Consider the following 16,232-nt stretch of genomic DNA (forward strand, 5'->3'; position numbering starts at 1 on the left):
TCGCCTTGCCTCGTCTCGCCCGGCCGGTGCCCTCCGCTTTCAGACGCCGGGCTCTCCTGGCGTCCCCAGCCCCAGCCCCGGGTCTCCGTCCTGTCCCGGCACCCCCTGTCCCCAGCCCCCAATCTCGCGCTCCCTCGGCCCAGGCCCCTGTTTGCCGTCCCCGCCCTCTGCCCCCTCCTCGGGGCCGTCCCCTTTCCCCTCTGGACGCCAGCTTCCCTTCATGGCCACGGAGCTTTAGGTGGAGACCAGGAGGGAGCACGGAGCCCCGGGTGTGTCACAGGTCCCGGCGCGGGGCCCGCGTTCGAGCCTGTGTGCGGCTCTGTCCGTCGAGCCCCGGGTGCAGTGATTAACCCCGTCGAGGCCCCGCTCCGCCTCCCAGGGCCCGCTCGACTCTCAGCGCCCCATAGATGCTGGGGAAGGAGCGCCAGCCCCCGCCTCGGGTCGCTTCACCAGGTCTGCAGTGAGATGCTCTCTGCTCAGTGTCGGGATGGGGCTCGGACGGGGGACCCCAGAAAGGCGCACGGGTCGGAAAGGCGCGGAGGCCACTGCGCCTTTCTCCACGCGCAGGTTGGCAGGCGCGCGGGGGGCGGGGGAGCTGGGGAAGGAGGAGCTCGCAGGCCTGGATTTGGTTAAGATTTAGAGCCGACAGCAGCCGTCTGAAAAGTTCCAGACGCAGCCCGGCAGCGGCTGCAAACGCCCACCCCTTCTGAGCCTGGAGGCTCGGGGATCACCTCATCCGATACCCTAAGCAGCGAAAGCAGTTGAGGCCAGGAGGAGGGGGTTTGCCCCAGGCCATAGGCGCCCCCGCTCCACCTCTTTCACTTTCATTGTTATCTTCCCCGCGGGAAGCGGGAAGCAGGAGGAAATCAGCTCCTCCCCCGGCCACGACCAGCGCGGCAGCCAGGCAGAGGTCAGGTCCCGGGCAGCCCCTCGGACCCCACCCCGAAACGGGAGCCAGGATCCCTCGAAATGAGTCTGGGTCTGGGTCGACGATGTCCAGTCCCCCACCCGGAGGATAACTCAGCAGATCCCACCGCTTCTGGAAGACCTCCCCCACAAAAAAAGAAAAGCGGAAAGGAAAAAAAATCCACTTTACTGAGTCACGCCCAGCTGTAAACATGTCACCGTGAAAGCCCCCACCCCCACCCCCACCCCCTAGGCCACACAGTCGGAAAGCCTCAGAGTGAGGGTCCTAAAGGACCCGGAGGCTTAGGAAGCGTCTTCCTGGGGGCTCCCTCACAGGGCCTCAAGGCCCTCTGCCCTCCGGGCTGCGGGCCCTCAACTCCAGGGCACCCACTGCAGGGAAGGTGAGGGCCCCCCCAGCCCCCCCAATGGTCTGCCCAGCCCAGTCCAGTCTCCTGGTCCCCTGTGAGCCTCTGGGTTAGGCTGAGACCCCACCCCACCCGCTGGCCCCCAGCTCCTCAGAGTCCAGCCCTAGGTCTGGGCAGCTCCACAGGGAGCAGCACAGGGCCTTCCCTGGGTCCTGGGTCCCGGGTCCCTCTGTGGCCCTCCGCCTGGAATGTGGCAGTGAGGTGGGCGAGGAGGGGCTGGTCCTCTGGCGGCCCGTCGCCCTGCTGCGAGCGGCCTCACACAGCCGTCTCCTGGTCCTCCCGCTGGATCATCTGGTAGTGCTGCCGGTTCTCCAGGTACGCGGCCAGTTCCGTGTCCTGAGCCCTCTCAGCCCGCTGCCGGGGAGTGTCGCCCTGGATGAGGGGGGGCTGCCATCACCTCAGGGACCTGTCGGCCCCAGCAGGCTTAGAAGATGGGGGCTCTTCCCTCGGGAGCAGCCAACTCTTGCTGGCTCAGGTTCTCGGGGTCTGGACTGTGCTGGTTGAAGGACAGCTTTGAATCCCCGGAGGCGGCCCTCCCCCAGACTCCCCTCTCCCCAGGCTGGAGTTTGGGAAAGGGTTGCATGTGTTTGCGTGGATCCCCTGCCTGCCCTGCTAGTCTGCTCACCTGCTGGTCTGTCTTCATGAGAGAGGCCCCGGCCTCCACGATGTAGTGGCAGATGGTACGCTGGCCCAGGGCTGCGGCCTGGTGCAGACAGGTCTCCCCGCTGGGGGAACAGGGGCTGGCTGTGGACCCCGTCCAGTCCTCTGAGCCCTCCTGTCTCCCAAAGGCCATTAGAAAGGGCAGGAAGTTCAGGGTCCTGGGGCAAGGCGGGGGGGTGGCCCAGAGGATGACAGATGTGGCCAGGAAGGGTTTATGGGCTCTGACAGGACCAAATGGGAGGGGCTAGATAAAGACGGGACAGTTTCCAGGGTAACCTGGGTCCTGCACTGCCCACATACTCACTTTTCCTCCACAGCATCAAGGATCTCTGTGGGGGCTGGAGAAGGGGGAGGGGAAAGTCAGAGAGGCCTGGCAGCCTCTCCTTCCCCCCAGGGGCCCCAGTGGCACAGCTCACCGTGGTCCAGCAGGTAGCGGACCACTTCCTTGCTGCCGGTGCTGACGGCGTGGTGCAGGAGCGTGCGGCTCCGCTCGTCTCGGTGCATGAGGTCACCCCCGGCTCGGTGCAGCTCCTGGAGCTGGGGGCAAGAGGCAGAGCAGGGCTGGGGCTCCTCAGGGCCACCCTGCTTCCAGCCACAGAAGCGCCCCCCAACTCACACAGGCCCCAGGCTCCCTAGGGGCCTCTGGGGGTCTTTCTGGAGCGCAGGGGAGACACGATGAGCTTCTCTCATCCCAGGTGCCCCTGGACACCCCGGGAGCACTGACGACCGAGCCTTGGAGCCTGCGGTTCCTCTAAGGCTCGATCCTTTCTGAGCACCAGGGACAGGCAGAATGAGCTAGGAAGCCCCTATGCAGGGACATCGATTGTGGGCTGGACAGGGATGGGGGGCACGGCTGACTGGAACAACCACACGGAGGCCCCACAGAGGCCCAGGTGACGACAGATGACCGCACCTCAACAGATCAGCTCTTGGCCCAGCCCAGAGGCCCCACTCCCCAGGGCCTGAGGGGGCTGCCAAGGGGAAGAAGCCCGAGCCTGGCACTAGTACCTTACAGAAATCGTTCCTCTTGGCAGCCTCGATCAGCTCTTCACCTGCACAGAACACCTGCCTGTTACTCTCTGGCGCTGGACGCCTAGGCATGTGTCGGTGTGTGAATATACGTCTGAGGTACTATTGTGCAGAGAAGGGGGCCTGTTGGGGCACGTATGCCAAGGGCTGTGGGCTCACGGTGACTGTGACGTAGCTGTGTTCTTGTGAGGCTGCGTGTGGGCTCCACCCCACCCGACCCCACCACCCCACCGAGCCTCGGTCCTAGGACCAGGGAGGAAACAGGGGCCCTGCAGGGAGAGGCCTCACCTGTAGGGGGTGCAGCATCCCCTGGCAGTGACCTGCAAACAGAGCAGGATGAGATGTGGCAGGGCTACGGGTGACATGGCTACAGCACAGGCCCAGCCTGTCGCCCTCCCCAGCCCCAACCCGGGGTGCCCTCTGTCCTTTCAACAGTTTATTGAGTGCCTCCTATGTGTCAAGTGATGTTCTGGGCACTGGCAACACAGCAGTGAACACGGCGGGTAGAGAACTTGCTCTCAGGGAGCTTACATTCTAGTCAGAGAGACAAACAAGTAAACAAATAAATAAGGTATTTTGAAACAGCAGGAAGTGCTACAAAGAATAGGGGACAGGCTAGTGTGATTGAACAGCAACTTCAGGTGGGGCTCCTGGGAGACTCTGAGGAGGAAACACCCACGCTGAGAGATGAATGGAGGGGCAGCTCTGTGAAGATCGGGGAAGCAAGGAGAAGTCCAGAGGTGGGCAAACTTGTGCCTTAAAGAACCCAGAGGCGAGTGGGGCTGGACTGTGGTGATGGAGCAGGGAGGGCGCTGGTGGGGTCAGAGACCACCAGGCTCCGGCTGCGTGGATGAAGTGACCAGGTACAGGGGGAGGGCACATTGACTGCAGGGTGGGTGCTGGGGAAGAAGGTTCCAGGCTGGGGGGAGAGAGCAGGAGGCCAGGGGCTCCGTGGTGTGCTCAGACGCGGCGGGCGGATGGTAGGGTGGAGGGCTGGCAGGCTGGGTTCAGTTTGCTGCCTGTGGGTCAGTGGGGCGGGGCCGGTGGGGACCACAGGCAGCTGGACGTGCGTCTGGCACTCAGGGAAGTGGCTGGGGCAGAAGACAGGGCTTGAGGAGCCGCTGCCTTACGGGTGGGATTTACAGCCAGGGCGCTGGCTGAGGCCTGGGACTCACCGGGGCCTGGGTGAGCAGGGCGAGGTGGGGAGAGGGGAAGAGGGGGTTGGGAGGTCGGGTCGGGCAGACGCCCCCAGCAGCTCAGGGTCCAGGATATAAATCTCATCCTGTGCGATCTCGGTCACGTAGTTGAGGTGTTCCTGCGGGTGGGGAGGTCAGGGCCGAGAGTCAGGGCCCTGCAGGGTGGCCGGGGTGGTGGTGAAGGGGCTTCCAGGCCAGGAGACCTGGAGAAGCCTCTGCTGTGAGCAGGAATGCTGAGAGGAGGCAGGCGGGCCAGTGGCCCTGCCAGTCCCCTGTCCCCTCCCCCATTCTCCTCTCCTCTCCTGCCACCCAAGCCCGTACCCTGACCTCCACACAGCGGGCCCCCCAGCTGGCCAGCCCCTTCCTACTGCTAAGCGTTTACCCAGGTGACCAGGCCTCTGGCCAGAAGTGCCTTTCCTTCCGTGTCTGGATGGATGACAGCTGTGCCGTGAGGGCTGCCCCCACCCCACCCCAACCCAACCCAACCCAGCGAGCCCTGTCCGGGCACACGGGCTCCCTTCTCCCGTCAGCACCATCCCTGTGCACGGCCCAACCGCGGACACTATGGGACGCAAGGACGGCTGTGCCCGGCTGTGGAGGGTGGCCTAGCAGGACAGGGGACACTGGGGCCCCGGAGCCGGCGGCGGACGGAGCAGGACGGCGAGTGCTCACCTGGGCCCTGTCGATTCTGTAGAAGCGGCTAGCAGTGGTGGCTGTGGGGAGAGAGGTGGCTGAAGAAGGGGGCCCTTGTCCAGGCCTAGGTCTTCTGCCGCCCCACCCCACCTAGGACTCCCAAGGGAGGGGGCAGGACACGGCCCGGGACCACCCTGAGACGGCCCTTCGGGGCCACTCACCATCCAGGAAGCACCACTTGGGGGAGAGTTTCTGGCACGTCGGAGACTTGGCTCCAGCACCTTCGGGCTCCTGTAGAGAGAAGCAGAGGCCGGGGCTGGGGGCGACCAGAACCCGGGGCAGGAGGGGGCAGCCCAGGCAGGCCCCAGACCTGCTCCTCACCTGCCTGAGCCTCTCAATGTGGGCGCGGCACAGCTCCAGGTCGCTGTCTCCGGGGACCACCACGGTGCCCAACGGCACGGCTGGAGGACAGAGCGGCTGTCAGCAGCCGGCTGCCCCCACCGCCCTGCCCTCAGGGGACCCGGCGCTCCTCGGAGCCCCCAGCCCCCCCGTTCGCCACTCACAGGCCTCTTTGAGCTGCTCCTTGTCATAGTGCAAGGCCTCGTAGTCGTGCATGCTGACCCTGCTCACCTGGATCCGCAGCTGCTCCGGCACTGGCTGCTGGCTGCGGGCGGGGCGACCACACAGCACTCGGCAAGGGCTCTCCTGGGCTTCCCGTCCCCGCCAGGCACCGAGCCCCACCCAGCTGCCCCGGGGGACTGTGAGCCTCATTTCCAGATGGGAAAACCGAGGCTGGGGAGGGGCATACTCGCTGTGCAGGGGGGCGGCGCTCCGCCGCTTGGCCTTCTGCACCATGGTGGCCTGGTTGCGCAGCGAGATGCGGATGCGTGAGGCTGCGAGCTTGCAGGGCTCACCGTCCACCTGCACTGGGATGGCCTTAGACGTGGTGAGCAGCACCTCTCGGCACTGTGTCAGCCGCTCGCCGTGCCCGCCCACCTGCAGCGCTGCCTGTGGGCGCGAGAGGCTCAGGCCAGGGGCCAGGGGATGGCAGGACCTCAAGCTCCGCTTTTCCCAGGGATGCTCTGGCCAAAGTGAGAGTGACCCCCCGCCCCGTGGAGAGCAGACGGAGGGTGAGACCCCAGCCAGAGAAGGAGGTGAGGGTCAGCTCTCCTGTCCTGGCCAATGAAGGAAGTTTGGTGACTGCCCCCCCCCCTTCCATCTTGGGGCCAGGCTCCGGGGCACTGTGGGGACAGGGCCGGGGCTCTAGGCGGTCCCCGTGCTGGCTCACTCACCAGGGATGTCATGGTAAAGCCAATAACCTCGAGGTAGCCATCATCATGCCGCTGGGGCTCGAAGTCATGGTGCTCCCCAGGGTGGCCCCAGGGCATGGTGCCCGCACAGTACCTGGAGGGGAGGGCACCACAATGGGCTTCAGGGGACGGGCGTGCAGGACAGAGGCAGCAGGGCCCACACAGAGCCCTTCCCTCCTCACCTGGGGATGTTCAGGAAAACAATGCACTGGGGTTTCAGGTCCTGAATCTTGGGGGTCAGGTCAGTCCCGTCACACTGGAGGCGGGAACGGCGGAGGGTGTAGAGGGTATATGTACCCAGGTGGTCTCCCTTCCGCTGGGCCTGCCCACCCTGCCTGCCAGCATGGCCCACTCACCACCACGCGGATGTGCTTGGCCAAGTCCTTGGAGCTGCCCATCAGGAAGTCGGAGAAGGCTGTCTGTGGGAGACAGAGGGCGTCACCATCTGGTGACAGGTAATTGCCTTCACCGCTGCCACGCAGGGGTCCTGCGGCCTGGGAGACACAGGTAGGCAGGGGGCACAGGCGGTAGAACAGGTGGGCATGGGAATGGTGGGGCGTAGCTGGCAGACCCCAGACTCACCCCGGCGTAGAACATCTTATTCCGAAAGCGGCTGTTGAATTTCTCTGGGTTGGCCTCTGGGTGGTGACAAGAAATAGGGGACAGTCAGTTGTTCTGAGCCTGCTGGGGCTTCCCAGGCTGGGGTCAAGAGGGAGGGTTGAGAATGAATGCCTTTTACTGGGAAGGGCAAGATCTGGTCCTCTCGGGGACCCCCTCCTGTATCCCTCCCTCCCCAGCCTCCCCAGGCCTCCTCAGCAAAAGTCTGCCAACCTCGAGACTCGTGAAACTCCAGGGTGACGTGGGCATCAAAGCCCAGGCTGAAGTAGTTGTTGAAGACATCCAGCGGCAGCTGGAGAAAGGCCAGGGACGGGCATGAGGGCTGGCCGGCTCAGCCCCCGCGTTTTCAGGCCTTTCCCACACAGTCACGTCCACCAGACAGCTCTGCCCCCAGCCCCCCTGCCTTGGCCCTGCCGTCTGAGCTCCCAGGCTAAGTGCCCCGCGTACAAGGGCACCCCGTGCCCTGCTGGCCCTCTCTTCCCATAGCCCTCCCCCCTGACGGGCCGTGTTCTGCAGGAGCCCCACGAGAGCCGGGACTTGGTTTTGCTCGCTGCTGAGAACAGACGGTGCCCGGCAGTAGCAGGTTCTCAGTAAATATGTGCTGAGTGACAGCTACCTCTTGAAGTGAGTACCGTTACTCCCTCTTCCTGTGAAGAGGCCGAGGTCTGGAGACACCAAGAGTCACCCCGGGTCCCAGGATCCCAGACACCCCCGGCCCTGCCCCGGCCAACCCACCCGGTCGGTGGCCCCCTCATCTCGCTCCTCAGGCCCCGCCTCGGGGTTGGGCTCAGCATGGAGGTCCCAGCGGTCCAGCTGCACCACGTTGCCCTCCTCTACGTGGGAGAGGATCTTGGACACGGGCTCATCGGTGTAGCCCTGGGGGGAGGCAGGAACTGAGCCCCTCCGGGGTCTGGGCCTTCCCCGCTGCTCCGCCCTCCCCAGCTCCCTGCCCTGTGGGCGCTCACCCCACCCCAGTTGAGGGTGCGGGCCAAGTCGTTGCCGGTGCCCAGGGGCAGGATGGCGACGGGTGGCGGTGGTTTTAAGCGCAGCTGGTCCAGGGTGGAGAGGATCCAGCCAACCTGCAGCGGGCAGAGCACGAGAGGCCAGGTCAGAGTGCGAGGCCAGGGCCGGGCCGGGCCGGGCCGGGCCGGGCCGGGAGGGGCAGGGGCGCTCACCGTGCCATCGCCCCCACAGGCCAGGATCCGCAGGTTGTGCACCCGGCGGTACATCTCCAGCCTGGGGTCAGAAGACAGGAATGGGGTCAGGGTCCGAGTGCTGTACCCCGAGTGCCAGGCGAGCCCCCGCCACCATCCCCACGAGAGCCCTGGCAAGTACTTACGCCTCCTTGGGCCCTCCCTGGCTCAGGTCAAAGACTTGCCGGGGATTGAGATACCAGAGGAAGGACTGGATGATCTTGGCGCCCTGTGGGAGACCAGGAGCCGACAGGGACGGGGCGGCGGGGGGTGGGGGGGAGGCAGTCAGGGGTGGGGTGCTGAGGTGGAGAGATGCGTGGGGAGAAGGGTGGGAACTGTGGGAACAAGGCCTAGGCAGGGGCGAAGGGTGGAGACAGAATTGGATTTTCTCAGCGTCCCTGGGAAAGAGGAATGGGGCAGAAGCTGCAACAGAACCTGGGAACAGCTGCTGCGGGGAGGGGCATGAGCTTGACCCCATCCCTCCCCCAAGGCGCTCGGTGGAGAGGGCAGGCTGTGGGTACCTGGTTGCCCCCACTCTTGGGGTTCACGAACACCAGCAGGGGCTTCATGAGGGGGGACGGGGTGGGCCTGATGATGAAGGGTCTCCAGCGGCCCTCCTTGGAGACACAGAGAGCCCATAAGGCTCTTTCCTGTCTTGGCAGACCCCGCCCCCGTTCCCTTGTGATCACACCGGGTCACACCTCACAGTGGGCCTGGCCATAGAGAGGCACCTCGGATCTGACCTTTCACCCTCCTCAGGGCCGCAGAGCCCAAACTGACCCACTGGTGGCCGAGCTGGCAGCATCAGCCCAGGGGGCTCAGCATCCCCCAAAACAGGCCCCTCTCTCCTGTTCCCCTCCAGCTGCCCACCTGGTCCCAGGTCTAACCTCAGGCCCTTTCTTGCTAGATTTCCTCTTGAAGGATGCCCTCTTTTTCTTCTTGCTTGCCTTGAGGGTATTCTGCAAGGGAAGCAAGGATGTTGGTGACAAGGTGGGTGGGCCCAGGTGGCTGGCAGACCCTAGGTGTCTGCGGGGGTCAAGGGTGCGGGCAGGACTCACCTGGGGCCTGCGGGCACGGAGGATCCAGGTGGGTGGGATGACCACGGCGGCGTGGACCCCCAGGGAGCACGGCTCCTCGATCTGCTGCAGCATGAAGCAGGACACCTTGCTGTGGTACTAGAGGGGGTTGGTTGGCGTGGCTGAGCCGGAGCCAGCTGAGACCCGGGACCCCCAACCCAGCACAGCCCGGGGGCCAGCCTGCAGGTAGGGCGAGCAGCACTCACGGCTTGCTTGCACCAGGAGCAGCTGATGGCCACGATCTCCTTGCTGTGGAAGGTGAACTTCTGCTGGAAGCCCTAGGGCGCACAGGGTGATGAGGGCAGCCGGGACCCAGCCTGGAGTAGCAGACCCAGCCCCCTTCCGGTGCCAACCTTTCTCCACCCAGGGCAATGGAGCACGTTTTTTAAAAATAAAAGAACTGTAAGATGAGTCCCTAGGGTAGGGAGGGAGGCTGAGCCAGGTGCCCACAACTCTCTCTAGTTAACTGAGTGATCTGCTGCAAAGGGGTCCACAGCTAACTCCTGCCTGACCCCAATCCCTCCTTCCTGACCCAGGCCCGCCAGGCCCGCCAGTGCACTCTGAAAGTTCTTTATGGTACCGATCACATTCATTCCTGCTCATTCCACACACGTTCCTCGCGGGCCTGCTGTGTGCCCCACACTGCTGGATACTGAGTGGACGGAGGAAAGAGGGACCTCTCAGAGCCTGAACTTACTGAGGGAGCAGACAATAAATAAGTCAACAAAACCACAACCACTGTGGACTGTGCTCAGGAAGCCCCCTGCAGCCTGTCTGGGAGCCATATCCTCCTCTAGGAGGACAGGGACCCGCTACCCAGCTCGGTGCTCGCCACCCAGCAGGCCCTAAACACGCATCTGCCGAGTTAACGAGTGAAGAAGTCTAGATGCTTCTCAAAGGGCTCACTCGCGACTTCAGAGCAGTCCAGAGACGCTGCTCTAGAAGGCTTTCCTCTCTGCCCTCCTGCTCTGCCCAGGGACCTGGCTGCTCTGGAACTGGCTGGGCACTGCAGCCAGGCTGAGAGTGAGCCCTGACCACGGTCAGTGATGGATGGGCCACACGAGGCTCAGGGGCCGTAGGGCCTGGGGCCAGTGGGCAGGAGGCTGGCCAACTTCCTTGGGCAGGGCCTCACCTTCCCACAGTGCCGACACTTGCCATCCTGGCGTCGCCTGTGTACCCAGTGGTGCCGCACAAAGGTTGGCTGGCGGAGGAGAGAAGTGTCACCGGAGTAAGTGAGGGGTGGAAGCTTTGAACGTGGCCTGTGCCCCTCAATATATCAACAGTGAGGGGCAGGGGCTGCAGGATGCTCTCTGCAGTCCTGTGTGTGAGAAGGGGCTGAAGACTTCTCCCCGTGGCCTGGAGGTCGGGGCTCAGAGGAAGTACAGAGAGAACTGGGAGGCACAAGAGGTAGGCAGTGCCCTACCCCATCTGCAGGCAGGGCCAACCGGGCCTTCCCCTTTGAGACCCTCAGAGCCTCAGCCCTGTACCTCCCTGGGCCCCAGAGCCGCCTAGAAGGAGCTGAGCCCCTGGTGACACTCTGAAGACACTGCAGAGAGGTCCACTCAGGAAACCTGGGGCCCTAACTACCCTGGGCACTTACCTCACGGACGTTCCTGGAGCCTGATTCACGGAAGGATGGCTTACAGCGGAAATTGATCTGTGAACCATGAAATGATCACCAAAACATCAGAACCTCCCTTTGTGGGGTCAGGCATATGGCCACCCCCTTCAGGAAAGTGTCACTCGGAGGCATCCTTGCAAGGTAGGGATAGCCCCCAATCATCCTGGGAGCCCTGAGAACGTGAGACACCTCTTCTCAGAAGCCCTCCTACATCCCCGCTCCTCTCCACTAGCCAGAAGGAATCTTTCCTTCCTCTGCCCAGTGTTCTGGGATGAGGGAGACAGCAAGCTCTGTATCCGTCTCCCCCACTAAAACAGCACCAAGGCTTACCCCTCCTATACCTTTCCTCACCCTCCAGCACTCCCAACTCAGGCACATGCCGGCAACCCAGTCCCTGCTTGCTGACTGGTCCCTGGAGATTGTTAGCTCATTTGTGAAATCCTGGTTTGATTTTCACCTTAGGGGGTGGTGTGATGGGTCTATAGTGCCTGGGGCTACACTGGTTTCTCTTCTCCTAACTGTCCCTGCTTCAGCCTTAGCAGAATTGTAGGGAAACCTCACACTACGAGTTGGGGGGTCGGGGAAGCAGTCCACGTTAGCCTTGTTCATGCCATTGCTAGCCCTACGGGATTTCTCTTATGCTGGTCTGGGTTTCTGCTGCCTGGGGAGCCCTGATGGGCCATGGCAGCCCTCCCACCCTCTGCCTGGACCCACCCGCCCAGCTTTCCTTCCACCTCCCTCCCTGGAAGCACACGGCCCAGACGTGCCCCCAGCTGCAGACACACCGTGGACAGTGGTCCTTGGGGAAAGGTCTTTACAGTGGCAGTGTGGAGGGGACTGAGCCAGGCTTCAGGGCCGCACAGGACTGGCCCTGACACAGCTGGGTTGCACAGCTCCAGCAAGGCATGGCCCCTTCTAAGTGTTAGTTTGGGAACTGATAAAATGGTGTCTCGGTCATCATTCATTACTTCATCTGGTTGAGTAACAGTCTACAAGCCCCACTCTGTGCCAGGCTTGTTCTGGGCAGTGGGGTCACAGTAACAAGTAAAGGGGAGGAGCCAGGATGCAAATGCAGGCATCTCAGCTCCAGGGTCCTTGGCTCTTCACCACTACGCACACTGGGGTACCCCTGGCAGGTGATGTTTGTGTAACATGAAAATGCGTGTACAGATACACACGTGTGCGCACTGGGAGGGCTTTAGCACCCAAAGGGGAGGGGCCGCAGAGCCTGAGCAACACTCACCTTCTCTAGCTGTTCAATGCAGGGGGTGTGTACCACAATCTTGCACGCGGCACACTTTCTCCGGGACACTGATTTCTGCTGCGGGAAAGAGAGGGCCCCTGAGGCACCAGGTAACTCCACCCAGGATGCTGCCCCAGGGCAGGCAGAGAACTCCTCGCACCTGCCCCAGCACAGCTGCCCACTGTGTGCACCGGGAAGCCCCAGACCCGGCATCAGGACACAGCCCCATTCCTCTCACCATCCTCGGGCAGCCCACCGCAGGGGTGCTTAGGTGAGAGCCTTGTTTCCGCCTTCCCCTGGAAGGGCAGCAGCCTGTCAGGCCCGCAGGCGTCGGCCTACAGGCTTCTAGACCTGGCTCCACCACCAGGGGGCAGTGTGCTGCACAGAGCTCACTCACCAGCATCTTGGCTACACAGTACTGCTCTCCAACATAGCAGAAGTCCCCGGACACGTTGGTCTCAAACCAGATGTGCTCCCCATACGTCGCTGACTCCTAGACCACAGGATGAGCACGCTTAGTGCACCCCTGCCCTGCCCGACCAACCCTCCCTCTCCCAATACAAACCTGCTCCAGCTGCCACAATCTACTTTGCTCCATCCTGTTTTCCCCACTGTCCCTTGGCTTTAAGACTTGGCTCAAACGTGGCCATGCCAGGTCTGCCCTGACCCCATAGGCCCACGGGCTCTTCTCGCAGCTGCCCACAGTACCCTCAACCCGACTGCTCCTGTGGCCCTGAGCCCGGCGGGGACTGGTCCTCATTTGCCCCTTGCAGCTCCCGGCCACTCACGCTCCAGTCCACAGTGCTCCGGATCTGCCGCTCAGGCTCACTGCGCGGGGCCCCGGGAGCTGGAGGAGGGGGTGCCAGGTGCTGGAGGCCTGACTTGGTGATGGCTTTCCTACAGAAAAGGAGATAGCTGAGGCTAGCTGAGCACTCGGCGACTCTGCTTCCTTCCCCTCACCTAGGATCTCTGCCCTCACCGTGACCTCAACACCGGGTCAAGACAGGGACAGCGGTAGGAAGGGCAAGAGGATGCCCTAAGGCAGCCCAAGACTCTGAGAGGATTCCCGAGGAGACTGGGCCCTCCTCAGAGTCCTGCTGGCTTCCGAGCATGGCTCAGAGCTCTTCCCGAGCCGGGGGCCCTCAAGCCAGCCCCCGGAGGCCACTCGCCCTGCTGGCTGCAGCTATACCTACGCAAGCAGGGCACTCCAGGTCTGGGGTCCGGCTGACTTGCGCCGCAGGGCTACCTGGCGTCTGCGGGACAGCGGGCGCACGCAGGCAGGCATCCTGGGGCCAGCTGCGGTGCCCGAGGCTCTTCGGCCCCCCAGGCTGAGGTGCTGGCCTGAGGGCCGCTGCGGGCTGAGGGGCCGGTAGTAACCATGCAGGCCCCAGAGGGCGCGGTCTTTCACCATGTCAGCGGGCAGCAGGTGGGAGGAGGCCCGGCGCCGGCGCCAGCGGGGAATGGGCAGCACGGGCAGGGCTCCCCGATGCGGGGATGGCCCCGGTCTCTTGGTGCCTGGCTGGGTGGCCGCCAACGACGCAACTGTCACATCCTCCTCCTGGACCCCCTCCTCCTCATCCATGCCCAAGAGCCCGGCCAACAGCAGGGGTACGCCCAGACGCGGGGCCCCAACAGCGGCAGGCTGCAGGGCGGGCACCTCATCCACGGTGAAGCGGGGGTTGCAGGAGGGGGGCGCGGTGCTGGAGCGCCGGCGGCTGGAGCGCGGGGCCCCCACCCCGCAGCCCAGGAGGCAGCCCTGGAGCTGTGCGCTGGAGCGGCGCCGCTGGACCAGCGAGGAGGAGGCCTGCCCTGCAGGCGAGCGGCGCCGGGCCTTGCCTGTGGGCAGCCCCACGCTGCCGGGCCGCCTCTGCCCCTCTCCAGGGCCTGGCGCCTTCCGCTGGAAGTGTCTCCTAAAGAAGGTCTCCATGGCAGGGGCAGGCGGGTGGCTGTCGGGTGGAGACCGGGGGCATGAGGAGCTGGGCCAGGCCACGGCGCACCCTGTGCCCGGGAGCCCCGTCACAGCCGCTGCCCTTTGAGCAGAGAAGGGACACTTGGGAGGCATTGGGGGGGGCGCATCTGTGGCCTCTGAGCTCCATAAACGGGGTGCCTGGGGGTGCCAGAGGATCCAGCAGGGAGCCTGCACTCAACACTGTTCCCTGTGCGGCCCCAGGAGTGCTGGGTAGGAGGGGCTGCCAGCTCCCCATCTGGGATCCCCTGTCCAAGCACCATGATCCACCAAGCTCTAGCCTAAAGGGCTTCAAGTCCCTTGCCTGAAGCTGATGGAAAAGAAAAGAAAAAGGAAGGTGGAAGCCTGGAGCCGACCTAGACAGACTGAGGGGCTGAGGGCAAGGCTTTTCCTCTCCTTAGGCCTTTGTTTTGCCACCAACACAGGGCAGGTTAGGCTTAGGTGTCCCCTCCTGGAACATGGCACAAACCAAGCCATGGTAAGAAAATGAGGCTCTCTGAAGAGAAATTCAGTCCTGATACGACCCCCTGACTTGCTGTCAGGCTGACAGTGGCACTAGAAATGGAGAGGATCTGACGTCTGCCTTGGGGATTGAAGGCCCCGGGGAACTAAGGCCCCCCGAAAACTGGAGAGGCAGCCGCACAGGGCGAGAAGCCACCAGGGGGACTTTGTGTGGGAAGCCACGAGAGCCGAGAGTGCCTCCGCCTCTGGGTGTGTGTGCGCTCTTGCTCTGAGGGGCCGACAGTAAGAACTTTTCTGGTCTTACCTTTCTGAAGAGGCACAGTACAGACATCCCATGTGTGAAAATGCTGGATGATGTCAGAAAACCCTTCCAGCTCTGCTGCTAAGGAAGCCCATGAACTGCACCTTGACCTGGGGGCCAATGCTCGAAGCCCAAACGCTGAGAATTCCAGACACTAAGCTACCCAGAGCTCCTCCTGCAGGAGCCTTGGCGACCACCCTTGCTCAAGCCATCCTCCCTTGACCTGGTCTGAACACAGGCTCCGCTTCCTCTGCCAGCTCACCTACCCCCTGCCGCCCCTTCCGCACAGGCGGCTGGGAGCACCTGCGCCCTCACCTTCCCCTAACAGTGCGAGAGGGGCAGGAAGCCTGGTATGCTTCAGGGGGGCAACGCCTCCAGAATTCCCAGGGACACCTGTGTCCTGCCATCAAGTACTCTCCTGGGCCCTGGCAGCCACAGGGAGGTCTGAGTCACGGCCATGGGACACCTGCCTGGGGCTGACAGGAGAGATACGTCTGCTAGCTGAGGGCCTCTGAGAGAGGGTGGGAGCCCTGGACAAAAGGTGGAAGATGATGTGTCTGAGGAATCGGGGCTGGGCTGCATGTCCAGCGCCTACTCCTCCCATCCAACACCCCCACCCTTGATTTGCTACTGCCCTGTGGGTCCGGGCAGGCAGTGTCAGGCGGGGCCCTGGATGGCTGTGGAGGTACTGACACGGAGGCACCCATGCCTGGGGAAGCAGTGCTCGGGTCTGCCCAGCTCCGGGTCTCTGCCTCTTACAGTCTGCCAGCCTCTGCAGGTGACAGGGAGAAAAGCAGGAGAGCTCTTGGCTTCCTCCTAAAGTCAATGCAATCATGGCTTACGTTTACTGAGCGCCCACCTGTAACAGGCACGGTTCTAAGCCCTCTGCAAACATGTGTACCATTTTATAAACCACAGCATCCTAGGGACTTCCCTGGTGGCGCAGTGGTTAAGAATCCACCTGCCTATGCAGGGGACACGGGTTTGAGCCCTGGTCTGGGAGGATCCAACATACCGCGGAGCAACTAGGCCCATGAACCACAAGTACTGAGCCTGCGCACCTGGAGCCTGTGCTCCGCAACAAGAGAGGCCGCGACAGTGAGAGGCCCGCGCACCGTGATGAAGAGTGGCCCCCGCTTGCCGGAACTAGAGGAAGCCCTCGCACAGAAACGAAGACCCAACACAGCCAAAAAAAAAAAAACAAAACAAAAAACCACCTGCCAATGCAGGGGACACGGGGTCGAGCCCCGGTCTGGGAAGATCCCACATGTCGCGGAGCAACTAAGCCCGTGCGCCACAGCTACTGAGCCTGAGCTCTGTAGCCCGCAAGCCACAACTACTGAAACCTGCGCACCTAGAGGCTGTGCTCCGCAACAAGAGAAGCCACCGCAATGAGAAGCCCACACACCGCAGTGAAGAGCAGCCCCTGCTCGCTGCAACTAGAGAAAGCCGGGCAACGAAGACCCGACACAGCCAAAAATAAATAAATACATAAAATTTAAATAAATAAACACAGCACCCTAAAGAATAGATACTGTATCATGCCCCGTTCCTCATGGGAGACTGCGGAGGTAACTTGCCCAAAGTGCACAA

At 63.1% G+C, this 16,232-nt stretch overlaps 2 protein-coding genes across 15 annotated transcripts in view; both read right to left on the minus strand.

The window, feature by feature from the left end:
* MDK (midkine) overlaps positions 1 to 1,134 on the minus strand; it is a 3,284-nt gene extending 2,150 nt beyond the window's left edge. Inside the window, exon 1 of one of the 5 annotated variants that reach the window (XM_024749223.1) lies at positions 744 to 1,134. In XM_024749223.1, coding sequence (XP_024604991.1) covers positions 744 to 1,120 — 377 coding nt within the window. In that variant the 5' untranslated portion in view covers positions 1,121 to 1,134. The other 4 variants (XM_024749222.1, XM_024749224.1, XM_024749227.1 and 1 more) reach the window with 4 other exon arrangements.
* A 46-nt stretch (positions 1,135 to 1,180) lies between these two features.
* The window catches only part of DGKZ (diacylglycerol kinase zeta), a 32,071-nt gene continuing 17,019 nt past the window's right edge, over positions 1,181 to 16,232 (minus strand). For 3 of the 10 annotated variants that reach the window (XM_024749234.1, XM_024749235.1, XM_024749238.1), the window contains exons 2-31: positions 12,699 to 12,807; positions 12,308 to 12,403; positions 11,911 to 11,988; positions 10,647 to 10,703; positions 10,179 to 10,247; positions 9,253 to 9,324; positions 9,029 to 9,145; positions 8,858 to 8,929; positions 8,492 to 8,587; positions 8,117 to 8,199; positions 7,953 to 8,013; positions 7,743 to 7,856; positions 7,513 to 7,653; positions 6,991 to 7,069; positions 6,742 to 6,797; positions 6,516 to 6,578; positions 6,342 to 6,415; positions 6,142 to 6,253; positions 5,658 to 5,857; positions 5,413 to 5,513; positions 5,231 to 5,310; positions 5,071 to 5,140; positions 4,889 to 4,929; positions 4,196 to 4,335; positions 3,309 to 3,340; positions 3,000 to 3,043; positions 2,408 to 2,528; positions 2,296 to 2,329; positions 1,957 to 2,056; positions 1,181 to 1,703 (exon numbers count right to left, since the gene is read on the minus strand). In XM_024749234.1, the coding sequence (XP_024605002.1) occupies positions 1,587 to 1,703; positions 1,957 to 2,056; positions 2,296 to 2,329; positions 2,408 to 2,528; positions 3,000 to 3,043; positions 3,309 to 3,340; positions 4,196 to 4,335; positions 4,889 to 4,929; positions 5,071 to 5,140; positions 5,231 to 5,310; positions 5,413 to 5,513; positions 5,658 to 5,857; positions 6,142 to 6,253; positions 6,342 to 6,415; positions 6,516 to 6,578; positions 6,742 to 6,797; positions 6,991 to 7,069; positions 7,513 to 7,653; positions 7,743 to 7,856; positions 7,953 to 8,013; positions 8,117 to 8,199; positions 8,492 to 8,587; positions 8,858 to 8,929; positions 9,029 to 9,145; positions 9,253 to 9,324; positions 10,179 to 10,247; positions 10,647 to 10,703; positions 11,911 to 11,988; positions 12,308 to 12,403; positions 12,699 to 12,807 (2,629 nt within the window). In that variant the 3' untranslated portion in view covers positions 1,181 to 1,586. Of the gene's footprint in view, positions 1,704 to 1,956; positions 2,107 to 2,295; positions 2,330 to 2,407; positions 2,529 to 2,999; positions 3,044 to 3,308; positions 3,341 to 4,195; positions 4,336 to 4,888; positions 4,930 to 5,070; positions 5,141 to 5,230; positions 5,311 to 5,412; positions 5,514 to 5,657; positions 5,858 to 6,141; positions 6,254 to 6,341; positions 6,416 to 6,515; positions 6,579 to 6,741; positions 6,798 to 6,990; positions 7,070 to 7,512; positions 7,654 to 7,742; positions 7,857 to 7,952; positions 8,014 to 8,116; positions 8,200 to 8,491; positions 8,588 to 8,857; positions 8,930 to 9,028; positions 9,146 to 9,252; positions 9,325 to 10,178; positions 10,248 to 10,646; positions 10,704 to 11,910; positions 11,989 to 12,307; positions 12,404 to 12,698; positions 12,808 to 13,099; positions 13,857 to 16,232 lie in introns of those variants that run through there. The other 7 variants (XM_024749229.1, XM_024749233.1, XM_024749230.1 and 4 more) reach the window with 6 other exon arrangements.

Source organism: Neophocaena asiaeorientalis, unplaced genomic scaffold, assembly GCF_003031525.2.
Source record: "Neophocaena asiaeorientalis asiaeorientalis breed wild unplaced genomic scaffold, Neophocaena_asiaeorientalis_V1.1 scaffold43, whole genome shotgun sequence".
NCBI lineage: Eukaryota > Metazoa > Chordata > Mammalia > Artiodactyla > Phocoenidae > Neophocaena > Neophocaena asiaeorientalis.